A 23,596-nucleotide genomic window follows, 5' to 3' on the forward strand; every position below is an offset into this window, starting at 1 on the left:
TCATTCTGTATTATGCTTGAACACTAGGAGTTGAATTTAACCTCATGAACAATAAAGTTGGTTTAAATGGAATACAGGATATTGAATTCAGAGGGCCTAAAATTTAAGTCCTGCTCTTCTCTGGCCAGACTGTAGATTCCTATGGGTTTTCCCTGTAAGCTGAGCACAGGCAGTGAGGTATTTGCTGGTCTGAGGAGAAATCTCTAACTTACCGTTACTCTAAATTAGAGTCTTTAGACCTACATCAGAACCGTGTAGGATGCTGTTTAAAATGGTGATTCCTAGGCGTTACTATAGGACCTATTAAATAAAAATGGAAAGTGTGGCTCTGGATCTGCATTTTTAATTCTTACAGTGAAATTACAGAACCACTGTTCTAATCTCACAAGAGGAAAGAAAGGAAGAGCTGATTTTTAACCTTGTAGATACCACATTATTAGTCTTTTGAGGAGAACAGTTATAGTAAGGCCCTCATCATCATGAGTATTACTGAGTTAATTTTATATTACTTAATTTTTCAGTTTTCTCTCACAACACTTGTGAAATGATTATGTGTTCACCCAACTTTACCAATTTCATAATTAACAAAAATTCTAGTTAAAATGGTCTCTCATCACTGCAGAGTCATGCCATTAATACTTAATGCCATATCTCTTCATTAACTACTATGATCTGATGTCAATAAAATATTTTAAGTCCCCTGTTATGTTCACATTGCATCAAATTAAGATGAAGCATAAAAGCAACATGCCAAGCCAAATTATAGCAAAGGTTTATATGAACAAGCAATGTTAGTGATAGAAGCTTTTTATAATCCATCAAATAATTAGTTTTAAAAAATCAGTATTTATAGGTACATAATTAAATGCCACTTAGAAAATCCTTAACTTGAGAATCAAACCACTGGCTTATTTAAATGTAAATATATTTAAGAGTTTCCATGGTAAGGTCACCATTGGGGAAATTGTGCTAGTTAAATTGAATAGTTATACAATGGACCTAACCAGTACCATTAAGGATTTCTAAATGTATTTGATTATGTACTTAGAGTAATTGGCCATGCTAACGTTATCAAGATCAAACTGCAGGCAAGATTGGTTAAGAACTATGCAAACAACCTGAACATCCTACTTTCACCTTCTGTACATTCACAGCATCTATTTTTCATTTCAAAACAACCCTTGTACCAAATGCTGCTTCTCACCAGCTCTTAGTATTCCTTGTTCCCCATCAGAGCAAGCAGCATTAAGGACAGTACTGGCCCCTGTGATAGATATTCAGTACTGATAGCACTATCAGAGCTAAAACTAGGCAACAAATTTCTTCTCTCCAAACATGCTGTTCCATGGCCGTATATTTCTCCTGAATCAGCATGAGAAACCTTTCCTCTTGGTCATCCCCATCTTTCAAAAAAGTCTGCTTAAGGGAGTTTAGAGCTAGAGAACTTGCCAATACACAGCGCTACTGTTCAATAAATATACTCTGCTATTAGGTCTAATATACAAATATGATGATGATGATTTGATCTGAAAATGGAACCCTGTTCAGTACTATATTGGCACTCAACAGGGCTAATGATCATTTGTTTACAAAGGAGTCATGTTCAAGTCTGTTTATGATAAACCTATCATCTAGACAGATTGATTCTTTAGGTGTCTTTGTTTTGGCCACTATCTACAGCAAACATTTAAGAGCCATAATCATTTGTGCTCTGGGCTAGGGTCCCTGGTCAAGTCAGGAATGTTCTTCAGTACTGCTGCTGAATGATCTGCTCCGGATGTGATTTCTAAGTTGCTCTATAAGTTCAGGGTTCTGTTGCTGTATCTGCTGAGCAAACTGCTGTCCCCTGTAGTAAAGAGGCAAAGTGGTATGAATTAGGAATTTCCAGTCACATAATACCCATGCGAAAAGAATTGCAGAGGATGTGGGTATTACTCAGAGGGAACCTTTTCTATAAAAACAAGTTTTAGAATCATGGCTTTAGTATCTTCAAGTTTACCAATGCCTCCATATAGCATTATTACAGCACAGTGTTCTTTATAAGGAACAAAACACCCATGCTAAAAAGTGACTCCCTGAAATGCATACAATCCACACGACAAATAAGCTAAGGGCTGAAAAGTACATGCTTTCATTGTATGTGCTCAAATACAAGGCAAGGAATTTCTCTTGTCATCAGGTATGATAGGTGTCATACCCATTCTGGTCACCTGTATGTCACCTAAGAGAACTGATTTTTACAAAGGCAAAGAAATGTAATACAAATTCCTGAGTGTGTAACCCTCAATTACAAGTGTTACATATCACTATAATCATGCCACTTAAAGATCACTGTAAAAATGCAATATTCTAAGCAGGGTAACATGGTTGTGATCAAAAAAAGGAAATGCTCTGAGGGTTGATGGGAGGTGGGAGGGAGGGGAGGGTGGGTGATGGGTATTGAGGAGGGCACCTTTTGGGATGAGCACTGGGTGTTGTATGGAAACCAATTTGACAATAAATTTCATATATTGAAAAAAAAAAAAAGGAAATGCTATTTGTGTCTTCATATAACATTTCCAGTGACAACATGACACACAGATTGAAAAATCAATTCAAAGAGTAGAGTATCTTGGGGCACCTGGGTGGCTCGGTCGCTTAAGCATCCAACTCTTGATTTCAGCTCAGGCCATGAATTCACGGTTTGGGAGATCGAGCCTCAATTGAGCTCCGTGCTGACAGAGCCTGCTTGAGATTGTCTCTCTCTCTGCCCCTCCCCCACTCACATGCTTGCTCTATCTCAAAATACATAAATAAACACTAAAAAAAAAAGTATCTTAACTTGGGTGGAAGTGAAGGTAGTGTGCTCAAGTAACGAGAAGATGCAAAAAGTATCTTTAGTGATGACATATGCACTGAAAAGTTCAAATGAAATGGTTTCCTACATTGTTGGAACATTAATATATGTAATATGTGATTTTTAGATACACCTAAATTAATAAGTTAATACATTCTTTAAGTAGATATTTGACTTATATCTACATCCTTGAGTAGCTATTCAAATCTGCCAGAAAACTTTTTCATGGATCCAGATCTTCTGGATTTCTGCCCTTCAGTCTGAAAATTCCGATTTATAAACTTCTCTAGATTGCATAACTGCTGAGGCCACTGATATGAACAGTGAAAGAAAATTTTAAAAAGGAAACCCTGGTCCTCTCACTTTAGAGGCAAGCTGTAAAACAAACTTTTTTACTATTTGTATTTAAGTAACACTTACGCTTGGATGAGGCTAGACAGGTCAGTTAGGCCTCCAACTCCAGCAGCAGGTCCCCCAATGGCATTTGTCATCATTCCTGACATTCTAGAATAGGCAAAAGATAGATCACTAGGATTGGTATATATTCTTAACAAGCAGACTAAGGAGAAATCAGCTAAATATACCTGCACTGTGTAGGAAGTCAGGTCAAATGTGCATGGCTATCAGTTCTAATTGGCATTCATCTATCATTTATCACTTATCATTTTGGAGGTGATGTGCTCAAATTAGGAACGTGGCAGGTAGGTGGAAAGGGAAAATATACTTACAGCTGCTGAACTTGAGGATTCTGCATTAAACTTGCTGCCTGGAATTGAAAAGCGGCATTTCCCATTAAAGGCAGTTAATATTTATGGGTCTTTAACAAAGACTTGGAAAAAAAAGAATGAAAGCAAAACCAGTATATAGTAACATTTTCTAAAGTTTTAGCATACTCAACAAAGTGGGAATGTAAAAAATAGAGAAGTACTAGAAAAAATGGCAATGAAAGTATATTGCAAGGATAAAGAGGTTACAAACACTATAATAAACTAAGCAGTTTACTTCCTACTACGGACCAGATCAATAAAGCCAACAGGAAAAATAAAAACTTTAAAAGTATGGCTAAAGAATCTTCTACCCTTGAGGGTCTCCTTCAAAAGAGGACTCTAGGAGATGTGACCTTGCTCCATGGGGCTCAGCAGTATTAATCGTTCCTGTGCTTACAGTAGGAGGAGAATTCTATTCATGCATGCACTCACTTGTATAACTTTTCGTTTTGAAAGCATAACAATTTTTTTTGCCTCAAATTTGTTCCATCAACAATGTTCATGTAAAATTTAAATGGAGTCTAAATCTTTGTAGACAGTAATTTTTCATTCACTGACCCTAAACAAGGTGTTGGGAGAAGCCATCACGTGCTCTCATTACCATAAAGAGAACTGTTTGACTTGCCAACAATTCAATAACTCTCCTCAAGTTTCAGGATTGGTGCTTCTGGTACCAACACATGAGTGCTACGGACATTACGCAGGAAAACCAGGATTTATAAGCTATAAATATAAAGCATTTCATTTCACAATCTTTTTTTTTTTTTTTTAGTTTATTTTGATAGCAAGAAAGAGCATGAGTGGGAGAAGGGCACAGAGAGACAGAGAGAATCCCAAGCAGGCTTTGTGCTGTTAGCACAAAGCCTAATGTGGGGTTCTAACTCACAAACCGTGAGATCATGACCTGAGCTGAAATCAAGAGTCGAATGCTTAACTGAACGAGACACCCAGGTGCTCCTTTCACAGACCTTTTTATCTGATTCTGAAAAGCAGTTCACCCTCTTCTAGTTTCTGGGACGTAGAAGAGATACAGAGGAGATGCTAGAGCTTTTCTGGCCACTTTGAAATATGCAGTCCTCTAGTCACTCGAAGGTAGAAAACAACCTCTGGAATTCACTTCTTGCTCACTGTAATAACCAAATACATAAAATTCATTTACAGGCAAAACGTTTCACCTCCCAAACATGGGCCTACTAGAGGTGGGCCAGTTGCCTGCTCTTTTTTCACCACAGTGCCTCTATGCCTCTTCTCCCAGCTTGTTAGGCAAGAGTCCTGGCTCTGTGGGAAGGAAGAGAGTCACAGGTGCAGGCAAATTCTTTGATGACTGGTACTAGCTCAGTGGTTCTGCACCTGTGCTCAGTGGCTGTGCAAGTTGTTTAAAACTACTCTGGTTCTCTATAGCGGCACTTTTGAGGTCCTGCAGAAATGTCCCCCACCCCCACCAATCTGGGCATTTCTCGTCCATTCTCTGAAAAAGGTAATTAACTTTCTGGAAGGACAGTATGAAGAACACTGTAGTCCCAGGTTCTTCACAGCCCTCTAGTCCTGAGGCTCTGTATTGGAAACCTTTCTGGGCAGATTCACACAGGACTATCTTATGAGCACATGTGCTCACCTTGGTCCACAGGAAACACATCTCCCCTCCACTGGCTTCAGTACAGTTACTTCCTAAACCATACAGCCTTCTTTAGCTGGCATGTCAGACCCCAGTCTACTGTCTTCCAAACTGAGGGCCATTTAGACAGCTAAGAAGGCCAGAATAAGCCTTTTCTCTGTGGGCTAGAGAGGAAGGCAGCCCTTTACTTCCCTCATACATGAAAAAGGGCTTTGTAACTTCAATAGCTTTCTCCAAAAAGCCTGACTTTCTATCAACCTGACTCTTTATACAAGTCACACAGTATGTTTTTTACCCACACCTTTTGCAACACTTCACTTTGGTGCACAGCATCCAAAGCAGATTTTGGCTAAACCAAATCTGAAAGTATAAGAAATCCATTTTCACATCCTGCTTCAAGAGCATAACCTGACACCCGCAAATGAGTAACAATGCTTAAAAATGTCACAAAACCTACAAAGAGACATATAATTGTTGACATGTAAACCGGAAGACCAACTTAAATTTGATGGGCTCAATCCTGAGACTTGAAGAGAGTTCCTGAATTATTTGCAAGTCCTAATTAACTACTGTCTACAAAGATTTCAACTACCAATTGCTACAAACCTACTAAATGTTCAAAAGACTTCTTTAACTCACTGGGAATGAGCTCTCCATGCATTTCAACTCAAATGAAGATATTTGTGGATGCATGACAACATTTTTTGAAGGAACCAAAGGCGAACACTAGTACCGCACCCTTCCAAGGGCATGGCATGTGGTGGAATGAATGATTCTCAGCCAGAAATATTACAGATTACCCAGGTAATATCCCTGACCCATGAAATCAGAGTTTCCACATTTTGGACCAGAACATATATGTTTTCAAAAAGATCCATGAGTGATTTTGTTGTTTTGTAGGATGAAGTACATACAAAGGAGAATTATACTAAAAGTTCAAATAAACTCTTATGAAAGGAAGGAAGCAGACCATGTTGAGAGGAGAGCTTAGGGAACCACCACAGCCAAACTCCTTAGATCAGACCTCCATTATTAGGGATCTTCCTAAGGCCACTTTCACGTAAAAGAGTTGTTTTTAATCTTTTGTAGATTTGCAGACCCCTTCACCAATCAGATGAAAAAAAAAACAGTTCTCTCTAGAAAAATGCATATACGTACATGTATACAAATTTTTATATACAATTTCAGGGAATCCATGGGCTTCCTAAAGTCCATCCATGGCTTTCTCATAAAGAGATCCATACCTGAGCCAGAGCATTATATGACCATTCTACTGCTGTTACCCCCACCACCTCTACAAAAGCTCCCCTATTTGTTTCTTCAAGTTTGGCAACCATATAACTCTATGGAAAACAGCCAGCAGAGCAGAAAAGGAAATATACTCACCATACTAATGAAGGCTGGATTATTTATTAAGCTAGCCATGTCAAAGCTCAATCCAGTTCCTGTCTGTAAAACAATTATATCTGAGAATTATTCTAACCACTAAAATTTGATTCTAATAAATTGTGAATGAGAGAAAATATTTCCCTCATTTGGCATTAATAACTTACAGGACTAGATACCTCTCTTAACTTCTGTTCTGCTATTTTCAGATTTGACTTGTAAGAATCATTTTCAGGGTCAAGATCTAATGCCTTTTGATAACTTGTAACTGCTTCTTCAAATTTATTTATGGCAGTGAGGGCCAGTCTGAAAAGAATAAAATATAAGATATGATTAAAGAACATCACAAAGAAACATCTGTCTCAGTATTCGATGTGAATCCAGACTACACATTTAATTTATTCACTGTACTATGATTCACAGAAGTGTCACTAAAATTCCTTCTAATTCCAAGATTTGTAAGTCTGGACTTTATCTATTCTGCTTGCTGACAAACGTGGCTGTCCTATGAATCATGAATTTAATGCTTAGAAATGACTCTTACCTACCCTTCCAATTTTAAGCCTAATATGTGAAGTAATTTGCCTTATGAATGATAAAGCTCCACAAAGATGAGAGCTAACAATCCTGTGGCCATTTTAACTCCATGAAGCTAAAACCATTTCAAGAACTCTGAACTAGATTTGTGCTTCCTAATGTCCCACTTTCTTCCTTCTTCCTAGCAGGGACACTGAACCACAATAAATATCAATTTGCCATTCAAAAAGTAAAAATAGGGGCTCCTGGGTGGCTCAGTCAGTTAAACGTTCAACTTCGGCTCAGGTTGTGATCTCGCAGTTCCTGAGTTCGAGCCCACCGCGGGCTCTGTGCGGACAGCTCAGAGCCTGGAGCCTGCTTCAGATTCTGTGTCTTCCTCTCTCTCTGCCCCTTCCCTACTCATGCTCTCTCAAAAATAAATAAACATTAAAATAAATTTTTTTAATTAAAAAAAATAAATAGAAATAAAAATAAAAAATAAAAATGGGCTATGAGGTATCAGCAAGCTTCTCCTGAACAAGACATGTTTATTGTCAAGTAAATAAAATTAGCACCCTTTACAACTCAACACATATCCCAGGCACAGATCAAAGAGTTAGTTACTAAATTTTTATATTTTCGCTACCTAGTTAGTAGAATTTATTTATCAGACAATTACTTCAGAACTACATAATAATGGTGTATATGGAGAGAAAGTACTGAGGTTTTTTATTTGTTCTATGTTCATTTTTAATAAATTACCCCAATTCTTTCTTGGACGACTTGCCTCCCAGACTTCTGATCTAGACAGAATACAGGGCCTAACCAAAGAAAAGTTCTCAGGACCTAATTTGTTTTCTACTTGTCAACCATGAAAGATATGTCATCAGAGTCCTCAACTAATCAACAGTCAATAAGTATTTACTGAAATCCTACTGCATACCAGAGACTACTTTATAGTTCACAATGAGAAAGGAAAAGTCCTTGAGTTTAAGAAAATTTCATCCTCCCTGGGAAAATGAGCAATAAACAAACAAAAAAAATAGTAATATTAAGGAGAATGAATAGGGGAGCTCCTCAAAGACAGGCACACTAAAAAGACCTGAGTGATGAGAAGAAGGCAGCCACATGAAAATCAGAGGAGGGGCATCTAAAAAGAAGACACAGCAAACACAATGGCCCTGAGAAGGCTTAAGGAACGGGACAAAAGCTGACGAGGAGGAAGCACAGAAAATAAAGTGTGGAAAGAGATGACATCAGGGAATAATTAGGTGCCAGATCATATATGACTGTGGTTTGGAGTCTGGATTTTATTCTGGTTGCAATGGAATGACAGATCTGATCTATGTTTTAAAATGTTCACTCTGGCTTCTCTGCAGAAGACTGACATGGGTGGGGGTGGAAGGGTAGCAAGGGGACCAGTTATGAAGCTACTGCAATAGCCTATTTACAAGATGATAATTTGACTAGGGCTATAAACTAGATAGCATTCAAGATACATAGTACTGATTATGGAAACCAGAATTGACAGGACTTGCTGATAGAATTAGTTGTGTCAGGTGTAATAAGAATGAAGGAGACTCCTAGGCTTTTGACCTGAGCACTGGGTATAGGTGAATGATGACACCATTTACTGAGATGGGGAAGATTTAAGAAGGGAACAAAAGTTCTTTTGGGGACATGTTAAGCTTTAAATGCCTATTAAATATCTAGGTGGAGATGAAAAGTAATTGAATATATGAGTATGGAATTCAGGCATATAACTTAAGAGCTCCATCAAACAAAGCTGAGTCTCATTAATAACAGTAGTTAAATTCTATAAAGTCACCACAAACACTAAATTAGTAAATAATGAACAACTCCTCCTAGAGGAAATACAGGGTTGGGATCCTGTGAGCTTTTGGTTACAACATTTTCATCAATAGGTCAAAATATAATCTTATTTTACATGTGTTTCTGTTTAAAGAAACCTTATTTAATATATATTACTGATTCATTAGCAATGAACTAACAGCCAACAGCACTAACTCATTTCTGATCAAGAATTATCTAACACATGTATTTTCTTCATAAGGTGCATTCTAGCCTTCTTGTGCTTAGGAACACTAGACAACACTTCAGCCTACATGTGGGGGCCAGTGTAAACAGGAAATCAACCACAAAAGGCATAAAAAAGCAAAAAAAAAAAAAAAAAAAAATACAGCACTAAAAAAACTGTGAAAAGGACACTTGTTTACAGCCTAGAGCTAAAACAAAAAGGCAGAGCTTTATCAGACCTCTGTGGAGAACTGGCATGATAGACAAGTGACTCAAATTTTTCACCCTTCTGTGAATGACCACCAAAGCACAGTGAGGATTGATTTGGGGGTTGCAAACAAATTGCAGCATGTAGGCAAATTCATGAATACAGACTCCATGAATAATGAGTACGGACTTAAAATGGAATTTAAAAGCATGGGACAGGACAGAATCAGAAGAGAGAACAGGCAAACGACAGCAGCAGGAGAGAAAGCCCTGAAGTACGCCATTATTTAAAGGCAGTAGAGAAGGAAGAAACAGTAAGAGAGACGAGGAAAGAGCATCCAGTGAAGGAGAAGGAAAACTAGGAAGTATGATGACACAGAAGCAGAGAGAATGAAGTATTTCAAAAATGAGTTAATCATGCTGGGGCACCTGGCTGGTTCAGTCAGAAAAGCATGCGACTCTTGATCTTGGGCTCGTGAGTTCAAAGCCCCCATACTGGGTAGAGAGATTACTTAAATAAATAATCTTACAAAAAAAGTTACTTGTGCCAAATACTAAAACATGGAGCAGGGTAAGGATACAGAAACGAACACTGGCCTTGGCAAAATATAGACAACTGGTGACCACGAACAGGGCTGTCAGCACAGTGATAGAGACAAAGGCCTTATTGGAGTGAGTGGAGAGCAAATGAGACATGAGGGAGATGAGGGAGCAAACCCAGCCAGCCATGGGGACAATGCAGAAAAAGAGGAGCTGGGAAATGGCCTCGCGGAGTAAAATCTTGGTTCTAGTGGGTTATTTTCTAGGACCTTTCCACACGCAGTCACTGCCGCTGTTAGAGACAACCTTGTGTTGCAGAAGATAAAGGAGAGGACTCCAAGGGTAAAGTCCTAAAGAAGGTACAAAAGGATGAGACCTAAGGCATGAATGAAGTCTTAGATAAGAACCCTCCCATTTGAAAAGGAATAAAAGGCGGTCTGTGAGGATATAAATGCAAGTAGATTGGTTGATTCAGAAGTAGGAAGAGTTATTTTTCTTCTACATGGATCTATTTTCTTAGTTAAGTGCAAGGCAATACCATCAGCTGAGGGCTGCCATAGAGGGTATGGTAGAAATTTGAAGAGAGAAAAAGTGAGAAGCAGCCACTCAGCGTAGTAAGGTGAATTTGGAAGCAAGTATAGTAGCATTGTCTGCCAAGATATTGAGTGCTCATTTGAGATTTGTGGCCTTGAACAGGAAGTGAGTCTACTGAGTAAGGTTGTATTATTTTCTTCAACAACCAACCATTCATCATACAACTGATCATCTCTATCCCAAGTCATAGAAATTGCAGTCATTTCCTCTCTCAATGTTATATTTATCCTCCTAATAGAGAATGCAATATTTAAGCAGGAAATTGAAAACCAAGCCATTAAGAACAGCATATTTGATACTCCTTGGTACTACTTTGAACATTTTGCCAGAACTTACCCCATTCTCCCATAGGCCTTGCTGTACTTTGAATCGATTGCTATTGCTTTCTCACAATCCTTTATTGCATCTGTGTAGTGACCTAATTTACTCTGAGCAGCAGCCCTAAGAGAAAGAGAAGAGATATTTATTACAAGCAGCCTCAAGGCACTAATTGAGATTAGTACTAATAAAACTATATTTTCCTTGTCCCACTTTGCATATAACTTCCAGTAAATATCTAAATCAAACCAAGATAATTCTACAATCAAAAAGATAACTCAAAAACAAAATTCAGGGGCTCCTGGGTGGCTTAGTTGGTTAAGCGTCTGACTTCAGCTCAGGTCATGATCTCGTGGTTTGTAAGTTCAAGCCCCCTATCGGGCTCTGTGCTAACAGCTCAGAGCCTGAAGCCTGCTTAGGACTCGGTGTCTCTGTCTCTCTGCCTCTCTGTCTCTCTCAAAAATAAACATTAAAAAAATTAAAAAATAATTCAGAGAAAATATGCAGGCCACCTTTCACTGTGTGCTTTCCTACAGAAAAGACAAATAAGTGAATCATACAACTGATCTACCTACTTATTGCCTTTTGAATTTGCCCAAACAGAAAACTGAAAACACCAGGAATTACTAGAGGAGAATGCAGAGTGAGAGACAGTGGCAAATGGCTACCCAGGGGTATGCTGTTAAATGATCACTTTACTAGTAGGGTTAAGATCATCATCTGGCAAGTCTAAGATGAAAATCTAACTTACCCGTGTGCCAGAATCTGGCTGCAAACAAAGGATGGCAATGCATTCCATCCACTGAGCACAGAATCTCAGAGCAATTAATAAGCACTATTGAATCCCTTCTAGGTTACCTCTAACAAATCTCTCCTGGAATAACTGGGGCCTGACAGTATAATCAAGCTACTTCCTCTTCCTGCACACAATCTTGAGAGTAGACAGCCCTCTGTTTCCCTGTTATAGTGCCCACTTCAACCCTCAAGGCCATAAGCAGAATGACTAAATAAGCAGAATGACTGTTCTACATGCGAGCCCTTCAAACTAAAACATTCCATAACGTCTCCTGCCCTCCATCCCACTACTGCCCCATTCATTCTTCTATTTATTCCAGAATAAATAGTTCTTATTTATTTATTCAACTCATATATCTATCAAGGTCTAGCTAATGCACAGACACTTTTCTAGGCCTAATGGATAGAGCACTAATCAAAATAACAATTCTGGGGGCACCTGGGTGGCTCAGTTGGTTAAGAACCGACTCTTGGTTTCAGCTTAGATCGTGATCTCACAGTTCATGAGATCGAGCCCCACATCAATCAGGCTCTGTGCTGAGAGTGGAGCCTGCTTTGGATTCTTTCATTCTCTCTTTCTCTCTCTCTCTCAAATAAAAAAATAAATAAAAATAGGGGTGCCTGGGTGGCTCCGTCGGTTGAGTGTCCGACTTTGGCCTAGGTCATGATCTCACAGTTCCTGGGTTCAAGGCCGATATCGGGCTCTGTGCTGACAGCTCAGAGCCTGGAACCTGCTTCAGATTCTGTGTCTCCCTCTCTCTCTGTCCCTCCCCAGCTCACACTGTGTCTCTCTCTCAAAAATAAATGAACATTAAAAAAAATTTTAAGTAAACAAACAAATAAATAACTAAAAATAAGATTCCTGGCCTCAACAGTGCTTAGGTTCCTATGGTGTCAATGACAGGTGGCTGGCAGGCTATAAAGGAAATGTGGTGGTGAGTCCAATTTTCTGTCAATTTTTCTTCATATAGCATGACTGAGACCCTTTCTTTTCAAATTAGGTTATAAACTTAAAAAAAAAATAAACATATAGCCTCCTTTCTTTTAGTGAAAAAAAAATTTAAGTGTGAAAGTATAGAATTCAACAAACCCGATTTGGTAGTTCACATGAAAAAGAGGTATGGGTTTAGCGACTCAACATTCAACACACACTAACAAGCATGACAAAGATGGCCACTAAAAATGACCATTAAGGGGCACGTGGGTGGCTCAGTCAGTTGAGCATCCAACTTAAGCTCAGGTCACAATCTCATGGTTTGTGAGTTCAAGCCCCACATCAGGTTCGCTCCTGTCAGCATGAAGCCTGCTTTGAATCCTCTGGCTCCTTCTCCCTGCCCCTCCCCCGCTTGCATTCTCTCAAAAATAAATATTTTTTTAAATGACCATTAAAATAAGAGATACAGAATATATCACTTCCAAACAATTAGAAAAAATGAAGTAAAAATAAATCATTACAATAAAAGGCAAAAAAGAAAAAAAAGAAGGGGAGAGAGAAGCCAGAACATATCATAGCATAAGAACAACTCAAACTTGGGCGCCTGGGTGGCTCAATCGTTAAGCGGCTGACTTCGGCTCAGGTCATGATTTCGCGGTCCGTGAGTTCAAGCCCCGAGTCGGGCTCTGTGCTGACAGCTCAGAGCCTGGAGCCTGTTTCAGATTCTGTGCCTCCCTCTCTCTGACCCTCCCTGTTCATGCTGTCTCTCCCTGTCTCAAAAATAAATAAAACGTTAAAAAAATTAAAAAAGAAAAAAAAACTCAAACTTAAAAGCAATTACAAAGTAAACTAGATAAAAATCAGTTTCTCAAACTGTATACATATCACCTAAAACATAATCACATACATAGTAAAGGGACTGAAAAGGGCAATTGGGCCAACTGAAAACCAAGCAAAAAAAAAGCTGATGTAGAAACCCTAATATCAGAAATGAAACAAAAAGTATTATCAAGCATAAAGAGAGTCATTATTACTGATGAATCCTATTAGTTTAATTTTATGGAAAACATTAATATGGTTCAGAAATCAAACTTCTAAGAAAAGTTTCACTGTCACAGAGGATGGGTGGCATGGGGTAGTTAGGATAAAAATGGGAATGAGACTTCAAAAAGGGTAAAAAAACAAACCTTCAAATGGAGTAAAACAGAAACAAATGATGCTGTGTATCAACAAGAGTTCAAGTGAATTTCAAGTACAGTATTCTGAGTATATATTTTTAATGAGGTGGATTCTAAGGAGAAAAAAATTTGCAAAGAAACCGAAGTTTACTTAGTAGGCTTACTAGTCATAGAATATTGACATCAGACTATCAGCTGAAGAATATTGAAGGGTAGAGCTAATGAGTAAATATACTGGTGGTATTAGAAGGCAGCTTTTTTCATTCTGGAAGAACAGAAATCCATATAAAAGGGGAACAGTAAGAGATTTTTCTGTGAAGATATCTGTATAAACCAATGCCTTTTTAAAAATTCTATTTCCTAGCTCTGTTTACTGAAGAAGCACTAACACTTCTTCAGTAGCAATGATCATGTCTTGCAACCAGATCCTGGTTTCTGAATTCTATTCTCCACTAATAAGAACAGGAGCTACCTGTAGAAATAGCTGGGCTCAGGTCCAGGGCAGAGAAAACACAAGGCAGTGTGGAATACCTTGATGTCTCAGAAAGTAAGAAAGTATCCAAAAACAAGACACATAGCCATTTTAAAGGGGCTCCCACCAGCTAAATATGGAATAATAGAAGTGCCAAAAATAATGATTATGGTCATTTATTATAACATATTAAATAGGGTTTTAAAAATTCATGAGTCCATAATGATACTCAAAAGAGTTGGGAGAGGGAGAAGGAGGAGGAAAGGAAAAATGAGGGAATGGAAAGAAGCTCTTCTCTACAGAAATATGTGAGGAAATATATGTAAATGAAATGATAAAATCAGAAAATCATCATTTTATAGCAATCAGCATTTTACTAAGTCAAGGAAATATCATGAATGGATGGTAAAACATTGAGTAAAAGATTATTGGGGAATGGATATTCACATGATCTGACCCTACAGATAATTTTTAATTAGAAAAGGAATAATAAGAGAGATATGGTGGTTACCACCCTAAGATATCAAACTTACAATCACCATTAATGGATAGCTTGAAATTATGTGCCTCCTACCATAGTGCAATAAATGGTACACTTTTATTTATGTTATTATTTTTGTAGGCTTCACACCAAACTTTAACCTCAAATTAATCATGAGGAAGCAGTCACACAAATCAAGAATATGGCACATTCTATAAAATCACTGGCCTGAACTCTTTAAATATGTCTGTCATTAAAAATAAATAAATAAATAAATAAATAAATAAATAAATAAATAAATAAACACAGTAATATTTTCTAGATTAAAGCAGATGAAAGTGACATAGCAAAATGCAATACACAAACAGTGATTGGATTCTGGATGAAAAGACATAGATAGCTACAGAAGGTATTTTGGGGACAAATGGAGAAATTTCAATATTAATGCCATTTTCTTACATGTGATGGGAATGATAGTTATGAAGAGTATATCCTTATTCTTAAGAGATATAATTGAAGTATTTGGGACCGCCAAGAAAATTTTATACACAGGTACACACACACACACACACACACACACACACACACACTCATAAAAAGACAGAAAGAGAGACAAAAAAGTAAACATGGCAAATGTTAGCTATTTCTGATTCTAAGGTAAGTATATATGGATGTTCATGTATTACTCTTTCAGTAAGCTGAAATAGGTTTTAAATAGTTTTAAATTTATTTTCCTAAATACACATACATTCCATAATAAACTTATGATATTATAGATAATATATAATTTATGATTATATACATTAAAACATGCTGACATATGACTGCTTCATGATTAGCAGTCTTCAAGTAAAGGCAATTCTCCCTTCTAAAATTCACTGTATCAATTCAACTCAAACTTTCATTGAAAACTATAATATGCTAAACCCTGAACTCCAAACCAAATACACAGTGATGAAGAGGATATAATTCTGTCCTCCAATCTTTCACTGCCTTAATAGGGAAAAAGACATGTAAATAAATAAGTAAATAGTATGATAATTTCAGCAATGGAATCAAAGGAGGTATCGACAAAGTATCAGAGGAAGAGGCAACATGAGAAAAGTCTGGTTAACCTTCTGCAGAGGTGTCTAATAGAACTTCCTGTGATAAAGAAGTTCTTCATCGGTGTTATTCTATACAGTAGTCCCTTCCCACTTGTAACTAAAGAGCACTTGAAATATGGTAATGCAAGTGAGGAACTGAATTTTTTATTTTGTTAAGTTGAACCTACATCTGAGCAGCCACATGTGGCTAGGAGCTACATTACTGATTAGCACCACTCCATAGGACATGGTGGGGAAGGGCAGAAGGGCATGGACAGGAGGCTGGGAAGAGAAGAAATTTAAAAAGTCTTTCCAGGGGTGCTCAGGTGGTTTCATCTGTAGAACATCTGACTGTTGATCTCAGGGTTCTGAGTTCAAGCTCCACATTGGACATAGAGGCTACTTTTAAAAAAATGAATAAAAAATAAATGTAAAAAAATGTTTTAAAGTCTTTCCTAGGAAACATTCTAGGCAGAGCACATAAAGCCACGGAGAGATGTTGCAACATGTTACTCATAAGAAGTCAGCAAAAGCAAGAATTACATGATTAATTTCACATTTTAGAAAGACTCTTTTGGCAGAAGAATGGATTGCGGAGGGCAAGTAGAAACGTGAAGCCAAATGAAGCTACTACAGCACTAATTTAACAGATTTAAGAACCTAAGGGAATAGTAATGGAAATGGAGGAGGGAACAAATGGGCTACTGGGAGGTATATGGAAAAGGGAAACTGAGGAGAAGACACCCTGATCTCTGGCTTCAGATGCTGATAACAAGACAAGGAATAAAGCAAGGAGAATCACACCAAGGAAGAAGAGTGGGCAGAACATTAAGAGGGTGACCTGACACCTCTTTCAATCTTGACAGCTTTTGCTTTAGAACACAAACTGCAAGCTAGCATCATTCAAAAGAGGATACAGGCACCTGAACCTCTGAGGCCAGGAAAGGGAAGAGAAGTCAGGCTGCATTCCACTCCAATCTTCTGTGAGATAAAGCCAAACATGCCAATGTCTGAACTGAGTATCAGTGTGGCTGGCTCTCACTGCCCCAGCTGTCTGGTTATCAGGGCATAACTAATGAAATTCCAACAGAAGAATACAGTCAGAGTCACCATGTTTGGAGACACCCTCGCTTTCTTTACCTTGTTAGAGAAAGACCATGAATACAATCTGTGTTCTATTTTTAGAGAAAATAAGGCAGAAAAATAAATCACAGATACCTTACATCTCCCATACTGTACACCATGCATAAATAAGTTATAGCAAACACCTCTTTCTACAGCTAGGAATGACACTGTTTTTGAAAGAAACAAATACTGAAAGCCTAGAGCTATGCTAGTTCCTTTACATACATTATTACTCTTCAGCTACCCTATGATGTGGTTAGTATCACCTCTATTTTACAAGGGAGAAAACTGAAGCTCAAAAAGCTTAAGTGGCTGCCCAAGATCACAGAGCTACTAAGTGGCTGACCTGAGATTCAATTCCAAGTTCAACAAACCAAGTCCAACTCCCAGGGAGCCTAATGACTACATGCTGCTTATGGAGGTGGAGGAAAACAGAGTGCCAGACAACGTGGTCTCTGTTTCAAGCTTTCTCGGAGCTCATGCTGTCTCTAGCATTCCTTGGTACCATGCCCTGATGATTCCTAATTGTGCCTTTTAAATTATGCTCTCCAACCTAAGACCCTTTCCCTGTCCTCTGATTTCTTTACGTCCATCAAATCTAGCTCCAACTCAAATTTCCCATCACCTGAGAGGTCTTCTGGACAAATTTTCTCCATCACGCCTGGTCTCTCTCCTGTACATCTTTAATTCCATTTATTGCCTCAGTCATTCAACCATCCCTCCATCCCAGAAGCATGAGACAAATATGGGTCAAATCAGCAATGAGGTTGTACAGAAGAAATAAAGAATACTGTTTAGGGACAGAAGACCCAGAAAACTGGCTTGTTTAATGTAAAATATCATTTCATATTATAAAGTACTTGGAAATGTTTTAGACCTATACTCAATCATTTGTTGTTTTCTGTATACAAGTGTACAGTCCTCTATGTATAGTCCTCCATGCAACCAAAAAAAAAAATTGGCTGAACTCCTGTGAGGCACAATGCTAGGTACTATAGGGGATACAAAAAAAAAAAAAAAAAGATCCAATCTCTGCCCTTACCTGAAGAAAAAATATGTATATAACTATAAGGTAAAACGTATGATAAACTGATATGTTACATATCACGGTCAATTCTAGGAGCATACAAAAAAGGCAAAAATAAATAATAGGTATTCAAGGAAAGACTCAGGTTTTCCTGGTACCTAACCTGAGCCTAAAGCATCATTAGCCTTTAAGATAAATATTAGAAAAGCAAGACTCAAGATTAAGAAATATGCCAACTGATTGTTTTTTAACAAATAAAAAAAATCACTTCCTGGGGTGCCTCGATGGCTCAGGAGGTTAGGCGTCTGACTTCAGCTTAGGTCATGATCTCACAGTTCATGAGTTCAAGCCCTGTGTTGGGCTGTGTTGACAGCTTAGAGACTGGAGCCTGCATCAGATTCTGTGTCTCCCTCCCTCTCTCTCTCTGCCTGGTCCCGCTTGTGCTTTGTCTATGTCTATCTCTCTCAAAAATAAACATTAAAAAAAGTTAAAAAAAAAAAAAACCACTATGGTCTAAAAAATTTTTAAACCTTTTCTCAATATTTGTATTAAATATACAAATAAAGTTTTCTAGTTATTTAATATTAAATTCCATGCTCTATTACTGAACTCCTCAGGAAAATAGATACCATTTAAATGAAAAAGATAAGCTTGATTATTGATTTCAATTTAACCATAATTAAATGAAAAGCAAGCACAGGTATTATCAATAATCTCTTCAAATCCAGTACTAGCAAACATGAGATTATTAATGAACCCAATCTCATTTGAAATAAATGATTTATTTAGGATCCAATTTACTATATTCATAGTCAAAAGTGTATGGCTTACTGTGTTCTATAAACAAGCAATTTTCTGATAACATCTATAGCTGGTCATAACATTTAGTGACACTTCATTAAATACTTTTGTTTCAAATATTTAATATGCTAAAACATATATTTACCTGATGACAGGAATAAAAAACATAAAACCATAGCTTGAGGAATTCATTTTCTACAAATTATTTGGATTTTTAATTTTTTGGGGCTAGATTATTAAAACATATTAATAAAGGGATTTTTTTTGTAAAGATAATGTAGTTGGATTTCTAGTATGTACAACTAAATTTGTTATGGATCCAACAGCTATAAATTTTGTACAAAACAAAAAACTAAAAGCAGCCCAGTTGACCATAAACAGGAAAACAGCTTAGCAAATTGTGGTTCACTCAAACAATAGAGTACTACTGAGTAATTAAAAATAAGAACCATTGAGGGGCACCTGGGTGGCTCAGTCAGTTGAGTGTCTGACTTCAGCTCAGGACATAATCTCACAGTTCATGAGTTCAAGCCCCACATCAGACTCGCTTCAGATTCTCTGTCAGGCCCTCTCTCTCTGCCCCTCCCCAACTTGTACATGTTCTTTCTCTCTTTTTCTCTCTCTCAAAAATAAATAAACATTAAAAAAAAAAAAAAAGAACCACTAAGAGAAGCAAGAACATGGTGAAGCTTGAAACCATTAACTTGAATAAAAACAGTCTCACTCAAAAAAGTACATGTGGTATGATTCCTTTTATGTGGAATTCTAAAAGAAACAAATCTTACTTCTAGTGGAAAAAAGAAAACAATGGTTGCCTCTGATGTTTTAGGCAACTGATTCTGAAGGAGCATAAAGAATTTTCAGTATCTTGATAGGGGGTTTTGTGTTGTACAAGTATATGCATTTGTCTCTTAATTCTATCATTCTATTAATGATATTTCATGATAAAGTATTTAGGAGGAAAATGTACTAATGGCTGCAATTTACCTTGAAATTCATCAAAAGTAACATGGACTAATAAACAGAGGGGGCACAAATAGCTGAATAAAAATGTGATTGAGCAAATATACTAAAATATTAAAGGCAATATCTTGATATGGATGGATATAAGAGTACTTACTGCAAACTTCTTTCAACTTCCAAGTATTTCATAAAAATGTAAGAAACCCCCCAAAAAGAAGATAAATGACACTAGATTAATTCAAAACAACACCTATCAGACTAACATCATTTCCTTTTCATTTTAACAGGCTTACTACCAGACTCTATTAAATCAGAGAAAGACAACTGACAACATATTTGGACTCCCAATAAATTTGGATCTCTCTTCATATTCTGATCAAAACAAAAAAACCCAGTGTGCATAAATAATAATATTGAATAATAACATTATAATATAGGATTAATTATATAGTATATATTTAATATAATATATAACTAATATTTATATTATTATGAATAGACAATATTTTTATGCAATAATAACACTGTTGTGTACAACACTCTTTACTAGAAAGCTTCCTAGCACTTTATATGTATTAACTATTTGATCTCTACAATCCTATGAGGTAAATACTATTAGCCAAATTTTACTAATGGGGAAACTAAAGTATACCTGTGTTAGGTAATCTGCTCAAGGTCACACACCTAGTAAGTGCCAGAGCCAGAAATTAGAATCCAAAGAGACTGGGTCAGAACCCCTGCTCTTAACCACTTCCCTATGATTGTTCCCTTAGTTGACTTCATAACTGACAGAATATAACATGTGGCATTCTTAAGTTTGTGAATGACATGAAACTTGGAGCAAAAAGTAAACACATTTCTTTACAAATTACCGGAAAAGATTAAGGGTCATACACATGAGAGACTTTAACAAGGTAAAATTCTACCGGGATAAAATAGAAGATCCTGAATTTTGGAAGAGACAAACAACTAAACCTCCAGTGACAGCACTGGTATACAGCAGGTGTTTGGCAAGAACCTGTCAAATGAAAATATGACTGAATGACAGAATAAAGAGAATGTGTGAAAAAGAGACACTTTAATAAACCAAAAGCAAAATATTAATTCAATAAATAATGCTATAAAACGCTAACATATATAATTATGTTATCTAGAAGTAGGTTAAATGAGAGCCCTAGAAGACTGCTGTGGTCAGACCAATTCCGGAAATGCTGTATGAATTTCTGGGAACTACAGAGTAACAGATACAGGTAAACTGGAACAAGTTTAGAGCAAAAGTGCAGAACTTTAAGCTATATTATCTAAGGTGTAATTGAAAAAACTGCAAATATACAATGTGGAGAAAAGAACTCAAATGAACATGGTAGCAAACTTCAAAATGTAAGGTACTATTATGAAAAAGAAGGATCATAATATTCTGTAACTGCCCTTAAGAATAAAAATTAAAACTGCCAACTGAGATTAGCTACAAGGGCTTCAGGAAAACAAGTTCAGTGTCAACATAAGGAAGACTATTCCAGCAGACAGAACCACGAAAGAAAATGCAGGGGAGGGGCGCCTGGGTGGCTCAGTCAGTTAAGGTCAGGTCATGATCTTGCAGTTTGTGGGCTCGAGCCCCGCATAGGGCTCTGTGTTAACAGCTCAGAGCCTGCAGCCTGCTTCAGAATCTGTCTCTCCTCTCTCTCTGCCCCTCCCCCACTCACTCGTATGCTCTCTCTCTCTCTCTAAAATAAATAAACATCAAAAAAAATGTTTTTTTTTTAATAAAAGAAAATGCAGGGGAGAAGGGGTTATCTCAGAAGGGTATGAATACCCTAAATAGCACAAGGATAACTCAATGAAAGATTAGACCAAATTAAAGATCTCTTCCAAATCTAAGAATTTACTATGTAACAAAAGGTAATTTTTATACATGTCTGCCCTAAAAGGTTTCAAATTGGTTAAAATAGATACCATTCACCAAAACAGACTTGCAATGATAAAATTTAAATGTGAAGGAAAGATAAGTTATTTGTCAGGTCTGCAAATGGGGAAGGCTTTAAGACTAAAAACACTGGACACTCTCAAACAGGGTTGCTTGTTGGGGTGGTGGGTGGGAGGATGGGCTAAATGGGTGATGGACATTAAGGAGGGCGCTTCTTGGGTTGAGCACTGGGTATTGTATGTAAGTGATGAAACACTGGGTTCTACTCCTGAAACCAATACTACACTGTATGTTAACTAACTTGAGTTTAAATAAATAAATAAGACTGGGGCGCCTGGGTGGCTTAGTGGGTTAAGTGTCCAACTTCGGCTCAGGTCATGATCTTGTGGTCTGTGAGTTCGAGCCCCGCATTGGGCTCTGTGCTGACAGCTCAGAGCCTGGAGCCTGTTTCAGATTCTGTGTCTCCCTCTCTTTCTGACTCTCCCCCGTTCATGCTCTGTCTCTCTCTGTCTCAAAAATAAATAAATAAATAAATAAATAAATAAATAAATAAATAAGACTTAAAAACACTGGAATAAAATTCCAAAGAAAGGAAAAAAAAAAACAAAAACAAGGAAAAACAAACTTGTCTACACAAATATTTAAAACCTTTACATATGAAAAACATTAAAAGGCAAACAGTAAGCTATGCAATTAGGACAAATGGATTATATATTTAATATACAGCTATGCTGTACAGGAGAGTAGACATAAGCTACATGTGGCTACTGAAATTTAAATTAATTTAAATTGATTTTCAATCAATTAAACAATAAAAATTTACTTTCTCATTTGCACTAGACATATGTCAAGTGGTCAAAAGCCACTCGGGCTAGTGGCAACTGTAATGAACAAAGCAGATACAGAACATTTCCATCACTGCAGAAAGTACCACTGGAACTTTAATATTTAAGATAGATTATTTTAGTTCAGGGAATTCATTACACAGTTGATGCAAGAGCTAAGATGCCAGGCAGGGGCATCTTGTTGTGTAGCAATCCAGAGATGAGGAACAGCAGGAGCCATTACCATCCCTAAGATAGAGGACAGAGTGCAGAGTCCAAAAGCCAACATCGCCTGGCAAAAGCTGTGACCATAGCAGGTGTCTTGGGTGGGAGCTGGAGACAAGGATGAGAAGCAGCTCCTGCTGGATAAATACCCTGATGTAAAAAGAGGAGAAGAAACACCCGCCTTCTCCCCTCCTCTGCCCTCCAATCTCCTGCCAGTACCTCCTGTGACTGAACCCAGACAAAACTCAGGTGACAAAGGGCCCTGGGAAATGTAGCCTATAAGGGTCGGACCCTTTGTTTAAAAAGGGCAGAACAGGGAAAGAAAGAAGCATGAGGTCAAACAAGCTAAGGTCGGGCACAGGTACAAAGAGATAATTGTAAGAAAACGAACAAACACAAATGGCCAACATGTGAAAAATGTCCAACCTTAGCAGTAGTTAAATACAAATTAGAACAATTACTATTAAAATAAAATTAATATTAAATTAATAATAAATAATGATAACTCAAGTACTTAGTGCTGATAAGGATGTGGTAAAAACAGATGCACTCATACACTTCCAGGGAAGGAAATAAATTTTCAAAATTTTTCAAAGAAGTTCGAACAATTTTGCAATCAGCGTCGACAAATTTTGAATGTTTACACAGTTAAATCAATTGAATGCAGTTCCAAGGATAAACCCAAAGTCCAGAAAATCTGAATTTCAGAAAATAATTTGAGAAACAAAGATGTTCATTCCAACTTCATCATATTGAAAAAAAAAAAGGAACAATCTGCCAGTACATTTATATAAAGTACATTTAAAAAAGCAATAAAATAAGTTAAGGTACATTTATACGTTTATTAAAAAATAACTAGTGCTTGTTTGCCAGCCACAATGATAGGTGCTGGAAATACAAAAAAGATTAAGAGGTAATAACAGACTAATCTGTATCCATTTAAAGA

General features: G+C 37.2%; 1 protein-coding gene across 3 annotated transcripts in view; it reads right to left on the reverse strand.

Annotated features, from left to right (window-relative positions):
• Positions 1 to 1,597: 1,597 nt before the first annotated feature.
• The window catches only part of SGTB (small glutamine rich tetratricopeptide repeat co-chaperone beta), a 44,337-nt gene continuing 22,338 nt past the window's right edge, over positions 1,598 to 23,596 (reverse strand). For 2 of the 3 annotated variants that reach the window (XM_042940355.1, XM_042940363.1), the window contains 6 exons: positions 10,835 to 10,939; positions 6,772 to 6,910; positions 6,605 to 6,667; positions 3,565 to 3,602; positions 3,257 to 3,340; positions 1,598 to 1,846 (listed from right to left, as the gene is read on the reverse strand). In XM_042940355.1, coding sequence (XP_042796289.1) covers positions 1,735 to 1,846; positions 3,257 to 3,340; positions 3,565 to 3,602; positions 6,605 to 6,667; positions 6,772 to 6,910; positions 10,835 to 10,939 — 541 coding nt within the window. In that variant the 3' untranslated portion in view covers positions 1,598 to 1,734. The remainder of the gene's footprint in view (positions 1,847 to 3,256; positions 3,341 to 3,564; positions 3,603 to 6,604; positions 6,668 to 6,771; positions 6,911 to 10,834; positions 10,940 to 23,596) is intronic. The other variant, XM_042940358.1, reaches the window with a different exon arrangement.

The sequence above is a fragment of the Panthera leo genome, chromosome A1 (genome assembly GCF_018350215.1).
Source record: "Panthera leo isolate Ple1 chromosome A1, P.leo_Ple1_pat1.1, whole genome shotgun sequence".
In the NCBI taxonomy this organism is placed as follows: domain Eukaryota; kingdom Metazoa; phylum Chordata; class Mammalia; order Carnivora; family Felidae; genus Panthera; species Panthera leo.